The 13285-nt window shown below is 37.0% G+C and overlaps 2 protein-coding genes across 2 annotated transcripts in view; one reads left to right on the plus strand and one right to left on the minus strand.

Annotated features, from left to right (window-relative positions):
* LOC117337394 (mdm2-binding protein-like) overlaps window positions 1-13285 on the minus strand; it is a 30494-nt gene that overhangs the window by 14514 nt on the left and 2695 nt on the right. Inside the window, exons 3-8 of the mRNA XM_033898367.1 lie at window positions 12744-12826; window positions 11436-11494; window positions 10778-10826; window positions 9353-9587; window positions 8007-8066; window positions 6321-6421 (exon numbers count right to left, since the gene is read on the minus strand). Of these exons, the coding sequence (XP_033754258.1) occupies window positions 6321-6421; window positions 8007-8066; window positions 9353-9587; window positions 10778-10826; window positions 11436-11494; window positions 12744-12826 (587 nt within the window). The remainder of the gene's footprint in view (window positions 1-6320; window positions 6422-8006; window positions 8067-9352; window positions 9588-10777; window positions 10827-11435; window positions 11495-12743; window positions 12827-13285) is intronic.
* The window catches only part of LOC117337395 (deoxynucleoside triphosphate triphosphohydrolase SAMHD1-like), a 73680-nt gene continuing 69906 nt past the window's right edge, over window positions 9512-13285 (plus strand). The window contains exon 1 of the mRNA XM_033898369.1: window positions 9512-9609. The gene's annotated coding sequence lies outside the window, so the exon portion shown is untranslated. The remainder of the gene's footprint in view (window positions 9610-13285) is intronic.

Below are 13285 nucleotides of genomic sequence, written 5' to 3' on the forward strand. Positions count from 1 at the left end.
CATAGACAAGTTCTCAGCTCAAAGTGTTCGTGGGGCTAGCACTTCAGCGGCTCTCGCAGCTAATGTGCCTTTACACACCATACTCCGGACAGCGGGATGGACAAACGCAAAAACGTTCGCAAAATTCTACAATAAGCCTATTCAGCAGGAATATGACTTTCAGAACTCTGTACTATCACACCAGAAACCTTAAGCAATATAGAGCTTCAGTGCAATTGTGACAATAATTAGTGCCAACAATATGACATTATGTACTAGAACTGTTTACTTTTGAATGATGATTATCATTCCAGAGCTGGATGTGGAACAAAATATATTATATTTTATATGCATTGATGTTTTATATTTTTTATATGATAATATTGGCGTTCGCGGGCATTACGCCGGTGTTAATAACAGTGCTAATTGATATTGCTATAAAATGTAATACGCAACTCAGTGAGGAGGTACCAACATCGCCGTTGTCGTCTGTCTGCCCTCGCCCGTCCCGCAGTACCGTCACCGGCGCCCTGGCAACCTTCCACCAAATCGCGGTGTCCGCGTCACCCCTTACGCCCGCAATTTCCCGGCGTCCTCGCCAAACCCACGTTCTGCTGTTAGCGGCGATCCCAGACCTCTGGCGATGGTAGCATTCCCCTCACTGAGTTATAAGATGCTCTGTCATTATACCAATCCTCCGTTTGGAACGTCTGTCAAGTTAACCCCAGCAGAAGAGAGAAGGACCCGTATTACTGGTACCCCGACCTTATATACCCGAGTGTAACCTGACCAATAAGGTCGTACTCCCGTATAACTCCACAGGTATGCTACACATGGTTACATTGCACGTGCTTCGTGAGTGAATCTAATTCACAGTTTACAATACAATACGACACGCACCAATGACTACAGGTAAATCCTACACGAGTAAGGAACAATTATCAAGTGTACAGGATAACGACATAAATACAATTAAGCAATAGATACTGTAAATAAAACAAATTATATTACAAAACATTACACAATCATATAGTGTTGACTGGATAGTGGTACAACCATATAGTGTTGGTAGGATAGTGATACAACCATACAGTGTTGGTAGGATAGTGGTACAACCATATAGTGTTGGTAGGATAGTGGTACAACCATATAGTGTTGGTAGGATAGTGATACAACCATACAGTGTTGGTAGGATAGTGATACAACCATACAGTGTTGGTAGGATAGTGGTACAACCATATAGTGTTGGTAGGATAGTGGTACAACCATACAGTGTTGGTAGGATAGTGATACAACCATACAGTGTTGGTAGGATAGTGGTACAACCATACAGTGTTGGTAGGATAGTGATACAACCATACAGTGTTGGTAGGATAGTGGTACAACCATACAGTGTTGGTAGGATATTGGTACAACCATATAGTGTTGGTAGGATAGTGGTACAACCATACAGTGTTGGTAGGATAGTGGTACAACCATACAGTGTTGGTAGGATATTGGTACAACCATATAGTGTTGGTAGGATAGTGGTACAACCATACAGTGTTGGTAGGATATTGGTACAACCATATAGTGTTGGTAGGATAGTGGTACAACCATATAGTGTTGACTGGATAGTGGTACAACCATACAGTGTTGGTAGGATATTGGTACAACCATACAGTGTTGGTAGGATATTGGTACAACCATATAGTGTTGGTAGGATAGTGGTACAACCATATAGTGTTGGTAGGATAGTGGTACAACCATACAGTGTTGGTAGGATATTGGTACAACCATATAGTGTTGGTAGGATAGTGGTACAACCATACAGTGTTGGTAGGATATTGGTACAACCATACAGTGTTGGTAGGATAGTGGTACAACCATACAGTGTTGGTAGGATATTGGTACAACCATATAGTGTTGACTGGATAGTGGTACAACCATATAGTGTTGACTGGATAGTCGTACAACCATATAGTGTTGACTGGATAGTCGTACAACCATATAGTGTTGACTGGATAGTCGTACAACCATATAGTGTTGACTGGATAGTAGTACAAATATACAGTGTTGACTTGATAGTGGTACAACCATATAGTGTTGACTGGATAGTGGTACAACCATATAGTGTTGGTAGGATAGTGGTACAACCATATAGTGTTGACTGGATAGTGGTACAACTATACAGTGTTGACTTGATAGTGGTACAACCATACAGTGTTGACTGGATAGTGGTACAACCATATAGTGTTGACTGGATAGTGGTACAACCATATAGTGTTGACTGGATAGTGGTACAACCATACAGTGTTGACTGGATAGTGGTACAACCATATAGTGTTGACTGGATAGTGGTGCAACCATATAGTGTTGGTAGGATAGTGGGACAACCATATAGTGTTGGATGGATAGTGGTACAACAATAAAGTGTTGATAGTGGTACAACCATATAGTGTTGACTGGATAGTGGTACAACATATAGTGTTGGTAGGATAGTGGTACAACCATATAGTGTTGGTAGGATAGTGGTACAACCATATAGTGTTGGTAGGATAGTGGTACAACCATATAGTGTTGGTAGGATAGTGGTACAACCATATAGTGATGGCTGGATAGTGGTACAACCATATAGTGTTGGTAGGATAGTGGTACAACCATATAGTGTTGGTAGGATAGTGGTACAACAATACAGTGTTGACTCGATAGTGGTACAACCATATAGTGTTGGTAGGATAGTGGTACAACCATATAGTGTTGACTGGATAGTGGTACAACCATATAGTGTTGACTGGATAGTGGTACAACCATATAGTGTTGACTGGATAGTGGTACAACCATATAGTGTTGGTAGGATAGTGGTACAACCATATAGTGTTGGTAGGATAGTGGTACAACCATATAGTGTTGGTAGGATAGTGGTACAACCATACAGTGTTGACTGGATAGGGGTACAACCATATAGTGTTGAATGGATAGTGGTACAACCATTTAAGGATTGATTGTCAATTTTGTTGCTTGCATGGACTGATGAAGGGAAGTGAACCTCGTGCAAATGAAGTGAACTGCGAAGCAGTTCATGTACCATTTGCACGAGGTTCACTTCCCTTCATCAGTCCATGCAAGCAACAAAATTGACAATCAATCCTTATATTTACGTTAACCAAATTTAAAACTTCGCCACCAGATTGCAAAATTCGGTCGCAACAGTGTGACGTAAGTGCGTCACTTTGTAACATTGTTATACTTATCGTACATGTGTGCACAGTAGTGGAACAGCAGACAGTCAACTATTCTCGTCACCAAGGCAACACACTATTCTCGTCACCAAGGCAACACAAAATATAGTGCCATACACGTTTTGATTATTACGATGTTGATACACATGAATACGATATTTTCAAGGTAAAATATTCATTTATAACAAATATTTATGATATTGTATAATAAAAACTTAGCAATACCCATATAAATATGAATTTAAAGTGCAGTGTTGACAGTATAGTATGTGGGTGATTTGGTCACTCGAGACACAGGGACTCGGTTAAAAAAAATGATGTGATGCAGTCTAATAGCCGGGATATTCAGAGCTCGAGAAAAAGTGTAACAATGTGGATTTTAGTTGCAGGTTAGCTGGTGATATACATGGTGTTTTTGACATATTGGATTTCATTGTCGCACTGGCGTTTTGGGATGTAAATTCTGATAATAGTAAGTAAAGAAAGATTTGAAAATTGGCGGTATTCGACGGACGGAAACTTGTGTCCTCCATATGTTAAGATTGAGTCAAATTATGACAATAATGTGTCCCTGTTCTCGATATAGCATACTTCTGCCTACCAGTCTGTTTTGTGTTGTTAAATAGTGTTTAAATTGAGGTTTATTTTCTGTGACCACTGAAATGGTATTAAGCATGGCATTCGAGATACAGCTAACGTTAGACCTACTGCGCTATGTAGGTCATGAGCTCAGTGCTATCGAGAGTGTCAGTGTTCTGTCAGATACTGTATTCTAAACTGTCTGCATTATACTGCCATTTTTATTAGCACATAAAGCGGCTATTCCACTTGTGTTCATATACGTTTATAACAATGTTACACAATTCACAAAGTGAAAGTGCATTAAGTCTGAGGCGGTACAGAACTCGATCGCCATTGTAAACTCAGTGAATGTATTCACACGCCGGCAAGAAAGTAATTCGTGTGTCAGAACAGAAGCATGCGACCCAAAATCTTCAACGGGAAATGAAGTGATCTGAGTTTACTATGTTCATTGAGGCGGAGCGAAGTGAAAATGTAAATATATAGTGTTGACTGGATAGTGGTACAACTATATAGTGTGGGTAGGATAGTGGTACAACCATATAGTGTTGACTGGATAGTGGTACAACCATATAGTGTTGACTGGATAGTGGTACAACCATATAGTGTTGGCTGGATAGTGGTACAACCATATAGTGTTGGTAGGATAGTGGTACAACCATATAGTGTTGGTAGGATAGTGGTACAACCATATAGTGTTGGTAGGATAGTGGTACAACTATATAGTGTTGACTGGATAGTGTTACAACCATATAGTGTTGGTAGGATAGTGGTACAACTATATAGTGTTGACTGGATAGTGGTACAACCATATAGTGTTGACTGGATAGTGTTACAACCATATAGTGTTGACTGTGTAGTGGTACAACTATATAGTGTTGGTAGGATAGTGGTACAACCATATAGTGTTGGTAGGATAGTGGTACAACCATATAGTGTTGGTAGGATAGTGGTACAACCATATAGTGTTGTTAGGATAGTGGTACAACCATATAGTGTTGGCTGGATAGTGGTACAACCATATAGTGTTGGTAGGATAGTGGTACAACCATATAGTGTTGACTGTGTAGTGGTACAACTATATAGTGTTGGTAGGATAGTGGTACAACCATATAGTGTTGACTGGATAGTGGTACAACCATATAGTGTTGACTGGATATTGGTACAACCATATAGTGTTGGCTGGATAGTGGTACAACCATATAGTGTTGACTGGATAGTGGTACAACCATATAGTGTTGGTAGGATAGTGGTACAACCATATAGTGTTAGTAGGATAGTGGTACAACCATATAGTGTTGACTGGATAGTGGTACAACCATATAGTGTTGGCTGGATAGTGGTACAACCATATAGTGTTGACTGGATAGTGGTACAACTATTTAGTGTTGACTGTGTAGTGGTACAACTATATAGTGTTGGTAGGATAGTGGTACAACCATACAGTGTTGGCTGGATAGTGGTACAACCATATAGTGTTGGTAGGATAGTGGTACAACCATATAGTGTTGACTGTGTAGTGGTACAACTATATAGTGTTGGTAGGATAGTGGTACAACCATATAGTGTTGACTGGATAGTGGTACAACAATACAGTGTTGGTAGGATAGTGGTATAACCATACAGTGTTGACTGGATAGTGGTACAACCATATAGTGTTGACTGGATAGTTGTACAACCATATAGTGTTGACTGGATAGTGTTACAACCATATAGTGTTGACTGTGTAGTGGTACAACTATATAGTGTTGGTAGGATAGTGGTACAACCATATAGTGTTGACTGTGTAGTGGTACAACCATATAGTGTTGGTAGGATAGTGGTACAACCATATAGTGTTGACTGTGTAGTGGTACAACTATATAGTGTTGACTGGATAGTGGTACAACCATATAGTGTTGGTAGGATAGTGGTACAACCATATAGTGTTGGTAGGATAGTGGTACAACCATATAGTGTTGACTGTGTAGTGGTACAACCATATAGTGTTGGTAGGATAGTGGTACAACCATACAGTGTTGACTGGATAGTGGTACAACCATACAGTGTTGGTAGGATAGTGGTACAACCATATAGTGTTGACTGAATAGTGGTACAACCATATAGTGTTGGTAGGATAGTGGTACAACCATATAGTGTTGGCTGGATAGTGGTACAACCATATAGTGTTGACTGGATAGTGGTACAACCATATAGTGTTGACTGGATAGTGGTACAACCATATAGTGTTGACTGGATAGTGGTACAACCATATAGTGTTGGTAGGATAGTGGTACAACCATACAGTGTTGGTAGGATAGTGGTACAACCACATAGTGCTGGTAGGATAGTGGTACAACCATACAGTGTTGACTGGATAGTGGTACAACCATATAGTGTTAACTGGATAGTGGTACAACCACATAGTGCTGGTAGGATAGTGGTACAACCATATAGTGTTAACTGGATAGTGGTACAACCACATAGTGCTGGTAGGATAGTAGTACAACCATATAGTGTTGACTGGATAGTGGTACAACCATAGTTATACAAGGATACAAGCTGTAGCGCTCTTTGGTAAACATATAGGCAGGAATTGTTCCCACAGCAACCTCATCCAGAACATCCAACATCCGGCCTAACATCTTTGGCTCCTCACCCTACAAATACATTATACACTTATTACTTTTTCTATCTACAAATAAGCCCCTGCCAATAATAAGCGCATCACCTCAAATAATCCCTGTAGTTGATTTTTGCATAATCATCAGTTTTAAAATAGTAAGCTAAAAGTGGTTTACAAGTACATATTTAAGCTATCTCCAAATCTAAATATTTTCATTTCATGTGAACAGAGCTTTATCTTTTTCACTTGGGATTAGAGAGCCTAATATGGGAGCCTCATTTGAATGTTATCTCATCCTCTGGACATTTTTGATTGTTCAGGGATTTCCATCTATATTTATAAAATTTCACATTTTTAGGAACCCAGAATAACAGGAAATTTAATTAGGGATATAGACAATCTTTAATTTGTAATCTGTTCAATTTAATCTGAAAACTGAATTTGCTTCAGTAGTGATCACCTTAAGTCTAAAAATTTATATTTTTTTAAATGTAAAGATTGCTAACAAAATATGCTGATGTCCTGAAAACATTACTTCTACTTAATTACAATAAGTTTGTGAAATACATACCATTATAGATTTTTAAGAACTTCATCGTAAGAAATATAAACAATGTTAAACTGGGATTGTTATTGAACCTTTGAGAATTATATACGGTAGGAAAGTGTGGGAGAAACAGAATCAATCACCTCTGTACAAAGAAATCACCACACCTCATGTGAAAATAAGATTTTAAACATCAGCTAACCCTCCAAATTCTCATCTTCAAGTCAGATTCACAGGAGTGAGAGATCAGATTTTTCTCCCATTGTTCACAGATTTGTCTCTCCATTTACCTGTTAAGATTTCTCGGTCACGTGTCAACCCCACGCCAGGACAACATTGTGTTACATTACAATTTCTTTTTTAAAAATATTTGAACAACTGGACACTTCAGAAATGAAACAGTATCATGGGAGACAAGCAATCATCCCCTACCTAGAGCCCTGGGTTAGATAATCAAGTATATCACCTCAAAAGTTAAAGATAGAGGGGCCAAAATGGCGGAGTGGTTAAGGTGTTCCGACACTTTATCACTAGTCCTTCAAAACCTACGTGGGGCAGTTGCCTGGTAATGACTGTAGGTCAATGGGTTTTTCTCGGTTACTCCGGCTTTGCTACACCACCAAAACCTGGCACGTCTTTAAATGACCCTGGCTGTAAATTAAATACAGGGCTCAAAGTGGATATTTTTACCAGGTGGCCTATTTGACTACCAAGTCATAAAATCTAGACGCCCATTGGAAAAGTTAGTCACCTGGCCTAGTTGTCTTTAATTAAAAAAAAAAACTTTTTTAATTCTTTAGATCAGTACAACATCTCTAACTTTTTTGATTGTGAACATCATTTTAGCATTGACTGCAACCTTTCAAAGATTATCCAAATTGCAAATTTATATAAATTGTTTAGTTGCAATGCAGGCGCCGTATTGGTCAATAACTGGTCGCAAATGGTGAATTTAAGGCACCATGGCCACTAAAATAGGCACCACTTTGAGCCCTGTCATAGGACGTTAAACAAAATATACCAAAGCAATCCACAAGATAGGCGAAGATTTTATTAATCATGAAATACTTACCAAATCACATCTATCACTCTTCTTCAGTACAAATCCAGGCAGCACATAGCCTCTGTGTACCTGATACAAAATCAGAGATAAAATAAATCATCACAGTATAGTTAATTTTCCTTAAAAGTTCAACTCTTTTGTTTAATCCCATTGTCCTATTGGTTTATAGACACAATTTGAATAATATCTGGTGGAAAATCCTGCTTCTCAAGTTTATGTCAAAAGAATTAGTGAAACTTGTCATACCTAAAATCTTGTGGGATGCAATGTTGCTGAACAAATTCACCTGTCTAATCCGACACCCTGAGGGGCAATATATTGGTCACATTAACTTGTCTAATCTGACATCCTGTGAACACAACATATTGGTCAGATTAACCTGTCTAATCTGACACTCTGTAGGACACAGCATATTGATCTGATAAAACTTTCTAACCCGACACCCTGTGGGACACAACATTTTGGTCAGATTAACCTGTCTAATCCAACACAATATGGGACACCTACATAATTATGTAATTTGAGAAATATTTATCCACAATGCTTTTTCCAGTAAGTCTCAAAATAGAACAGCCATAATTATGGACCAAGGGTTAAGTTGAAAATATCCACTTTTAGTCTTTCTCAAGAATTAACCATAAGAAGGATTTTTTACAGATGGACTTATCAATTATTCAGGACAATTCGAACAACATTCTCTCAAATGATGATGAGCTAAAACGTCAAATTTTCTGTGGGCATAGAAGATTAGACTACCAGTCTTCAAGGACAATTTCAAGTGACATTTTCTCTGAAAAGCCAAGTTCACAATGTCCATAGATAATCAACCATTAGACATTTTTAAACATTTTGGAGACTCTTAACTGTAACAAGCATGCTGGGTATTACTAAAGCTATACACGACATTACTAGTAGAAAAAGTAACAGTGACCTTGACCTTTGCCAAAAAACCCTGAAACTTGAACTTGATCTATAGGTACTCATAATGAAGTTACATACCAACTTTGCTAAAAGAAAGTGTAGAAAACTGAGTGGATTGACTGACAGACGGACGGACGAGAGGAAACCATTAGTCGCCCTGGTTTTACCATTAAGGGAATAATAAATGCTCCCCTTGTCATATTATGCAAATATAAGGCATAGTAGAGCAGCACCTTGTCTGCCAAATGAATTCATATTTAAACCCTAATCTAAATATTTTTATCCTACCATAAGCTCAGGCCGGGTGCATACACATAATCTCTCATTCAAAGTCAGACAATGGGCTTATATGATTACTGGCCATTTAACTATATTAAAAGATATGAATGGGATTACTACCAGCCATGGGCCTAGTGTCAGATTATCATACTAACTGTTTTGTCGATCACAGAGACTTTCCCTCGCCACACGTCGTCCCAGTGACTTTCGAAATCTTCAAAACAGCCTACTGTCTTAGCTTTGACGAACTGACACAGCTGTTGGTGACAGTCTGCTAAAAGCGGGTCAAGGTCACACAGCAGGGCAGGTTGTATCACCGTGGTAACAGAGGCATTGAACCACTCTTTCAAATGACCCAGGGCGCCACACAATGACAGTACACTCTCGGGGCTAAAATATTTACAGATTCCAGGTAAGGTTTTTCTAATTTTTTTAAAAGGTTTTTCTATTCTAAATGGTGTTTGGATTCAGCTGAAAAATTATTAATGATTATAAATCAAAGATAATTTACAAAATATCAAGTATGTAATCAGTTGTGACTTATTAGAAATATCTCACATTTTTATTTATTGCTATTGTACGTATACCCAGGTACTATTTCTATTGTGACATGCAAAGCAGGGTTCACACTGGACCCAAAAATAATGGGCCATTATGATAAGATTTCAGAAATCGTATGGGCCAAAACATAGAAAATTGAAGAAATTTGTGAGTTTTGGTGGGCCATTTTGGAAAATATGGGGCAAATGGCCCCCTCCAGAGTTATCCCTGGCAAAGTGTCTGTGATCTGAAACATTTTTCACTCAGACTTACACATTTCCTGAAAACAGAATTTCAAAATTTCAATAAAAAATTTTTAATTTATTTCAAAATGTCTCATAATTGGGATTATATAATAATCTTGATCACTCCATTGTATAGGGTTCCCTTTTAGGAGTAAATTTCAAATTAAGGGAATTTGGCTTAAATATGAATATTCAAACACATGTGTAATTTCATAGTAGGGTGATCGGTCTGGCATAGTGGTAATACACTTGCCTTTCACCTAGACAGCCAGGGTTCAATTCCCCGATCGGACGTGAAAAGGTACGTGATCACCTGTCAGATCACATGGGTTTTCCCCAGGTACACCAGTTTATTCACATGGAGTGCTTCCATCCATGCCAACAAGAGTGATTAATATAAGTTGGTATATAACTTGTGTCGCAAAAATTGTAATATATTCTATATGTAAATATATCTTTTATCACTATATGAAAGGGGGCCGCGGTGGCCGAGTGGTTAAGGTGTCCCGACACTTTGTCACTAGCTCTCCACCTCTGGGATGCGAGTTCAAAACCTACGTGGGGCAGTTGCCAGGCAATGACCGTAGGCCGGTGGTTTTTCTCCAGGTACTCCGGCTTTCCTCCTCCTCCAAAACCTGGCACGTCCTTAAATGACCCTGGCTGTTAATAGGGCGTTAAACCAAACAAACGAAACCAATGTAAAAGAGATAACGTTTACATTTTTAGTATAATCTTTCCAGTGTAGCTTCCACCCTAACCCGAGTCTGTTACAGTATGTTAAACATGTAGTAATACCTTCCCTGGGGATCTTGAGGAATTTCTAGAATGACATCAACCAAAGTTCCTGCAAAATAAGAAATAAATTGTACAATAAATAATGTTACCATGGTACTATATACGTACATGTGTTTCTTCCTAAAGATGATGGGAAGGTGATAATTCAATATTGATTTAAATGATAATTCACCTGTGATTACAAGGTGATAATTTTAATTCACCTGGAATTATAAAGTGATAATTTACCTCTGGAATTATAAAGTGATAATTTACCTGTCATTACAAATTGATAATTTACCGTGATTATTAAGTGATTATTAAGTGATTATTTACTAGTGTTTTAAATGATAATTAACATATGACTACAAAGTGATCATTTTAATTCACCTGGAATTACAAAGTGATAATTCACCTGTGGTCAAAGTTATAATTTACCTGTGGTCAAAGTTATTATTTACCTGTGGTTAAAGTTATAATTTACTAGTGATTTTAATGATAATTTACCTGTGATTCTGAAGTGATAATTTACCTCGGACTATGAAGTGATAAATCACCTGTGATTATAACAATAATTTACCTTGATTATAAGATAATAATTTACCTGTAATTATAGTGATAATTTACCTTTTAATATAAGGTGTTAATCTTACTTTTGACTTGAAATTGATTATCTTACCTGTGACTTGTAAAGTGTCTGTGATCTGGAACAACTTTTCATTCAGACTTATACATTTCCTGAAAATAGAATTTCTTAATTTCAATAAAAACAAAAAAAAAATATTTCAAAATGTCCATATAATTGGGATTATATAATAATCTTGATCACTCCTTAGTAAAGGGTTCCTTTTTTTAGGAGTAAATTGCAAATTTAGGGAATTTGGCTTTCACATGAATATTCAAATACATGTGCAATTTCATTTTGGCATGTGATCCATAATCTGCCTAAAAAGCCCTTAGAAAAAGCACTGAAAATACATGTATCTTTTATTCAATAGGTTGGATCAATACATTCAAGCATTGAACTACCTTACATGTACTTTAGTATTTTGATACTTGCTACAAATGGCAAAGTTAATACACACCATGTTTTATGAAATGTACACCAGTTATGACTTCTAATACATGTAGTATTGTAATATGAATCTATATGAATTTTTCAATTTCATATATGAATTTCTCAACTTTCATATACATGTATGAATTTCTTTATATCATACACTCAGTTTTGCACACTTTTCTCAGCCATGCTGTAAGGTTTGCTGGTGAAAGTTGATATGTAATTTCAGAAGGAGTAGCTTCAGATCAAGTTCAAAATTTCAGGATTTTTAGGTAAATACCAAGGTCTCGGTAAGGGCCGTAGGGGACATGACTTGCTTTAGCAACACCAAGCTGCATATTTGTTCATTTTGTCGTTTCATGTGATATACTTAGAGGTTATGGCATCAAATAGTAGCAGTATATGAATTTCTCAATTTTATAAAAATTTCTCAACTCTGATTATGTTTTTATTTAACTTTTTTTGTACTTGACAAAGTGTCCTCAATATCTGACCTCGATGAAAGTTAGCCTGAAGCTTTCTATCTAATCCTGATTGGGCATCATGAATACCAATATTTCTTTTTCATCGAAAAAGTTCTTATCTAAAATGCCAAATCATCTGGTTTTTTTTCTTGCCAACTACAAACATAAGATGATGTTTTTTACTCTCTATTCAGAGAAAATGATGAAAAAATGCTTACATAAATACAATATGTTTCAGATTGCAACAAATCATTTTAATACATGCTGTGCTCAAACATGTTGTACTTTTTTACAGAATAAAATTGAATTGAATTTATTCATTACACTAAACTTGAAAGTTGAAATATGTGAAAGCTTTGAAGATTAATTTCACAGTATTATCTTAATCTGCCGCCAATATAGCCCATCCATACAGCTGTAAATTTTCTGGCTGATATCGAAACATTTCCCTGTAATTACTTACTGTGTGACATCCAATGGCGGCAGTGATCCGTGATTACACTCTTCGATCTTTATCCATTCTGTGGACGTGTCTCTGCATACCAACTACAAGGTATAACAAGATCAGGTTTTTACAGCCTGTTACAACGGCATACAAAATGGGTGTTGTCTGTATAATGTTTCAGCCACCAGTGCTAAGCGAAAATTTGTTGTACCCATGCAGAGCTTTTTACTAATCTATAAACCCCTGGACCTGTGTTTAAGTGGAAATTTAGTGTTTAGGAGAAATTTTGTTAAGTGGACATTTAGTGTTTAGGAGAAATTTTGTAACAATCAAATTTGGATCTGATTGGAATTTCAGTGAAAATTTAGTTTGCATAATCGATACATGAAATGTGAACACTGGAAAACAATGTCCACTGTGATTAGTATAATATCTTTTTTTGGGAAACTGATGATTAAAGAGTTCAAACATGAAGTTTTCTATTATTGAGTAATGATGAATAAATGTTGTTTTTTTTTGTAATTTTTTATTTTTTGAAGTTTTTGATACATTGAAAAGAC

The sequence above is a fragment of the Pecten maximus genome, chromosome 11 (genome assembly GCF_902652985.1).
Source record: "Pecten maximus chromosome 11, xPecMax1.1, whole genome shotgun sequence".
Lineage (NCBI taxonomy): Eukaryota > Metazoa > Mollusca > Bivalvia > Pectinida > Pectinidae > Pecten > Pecten maximus.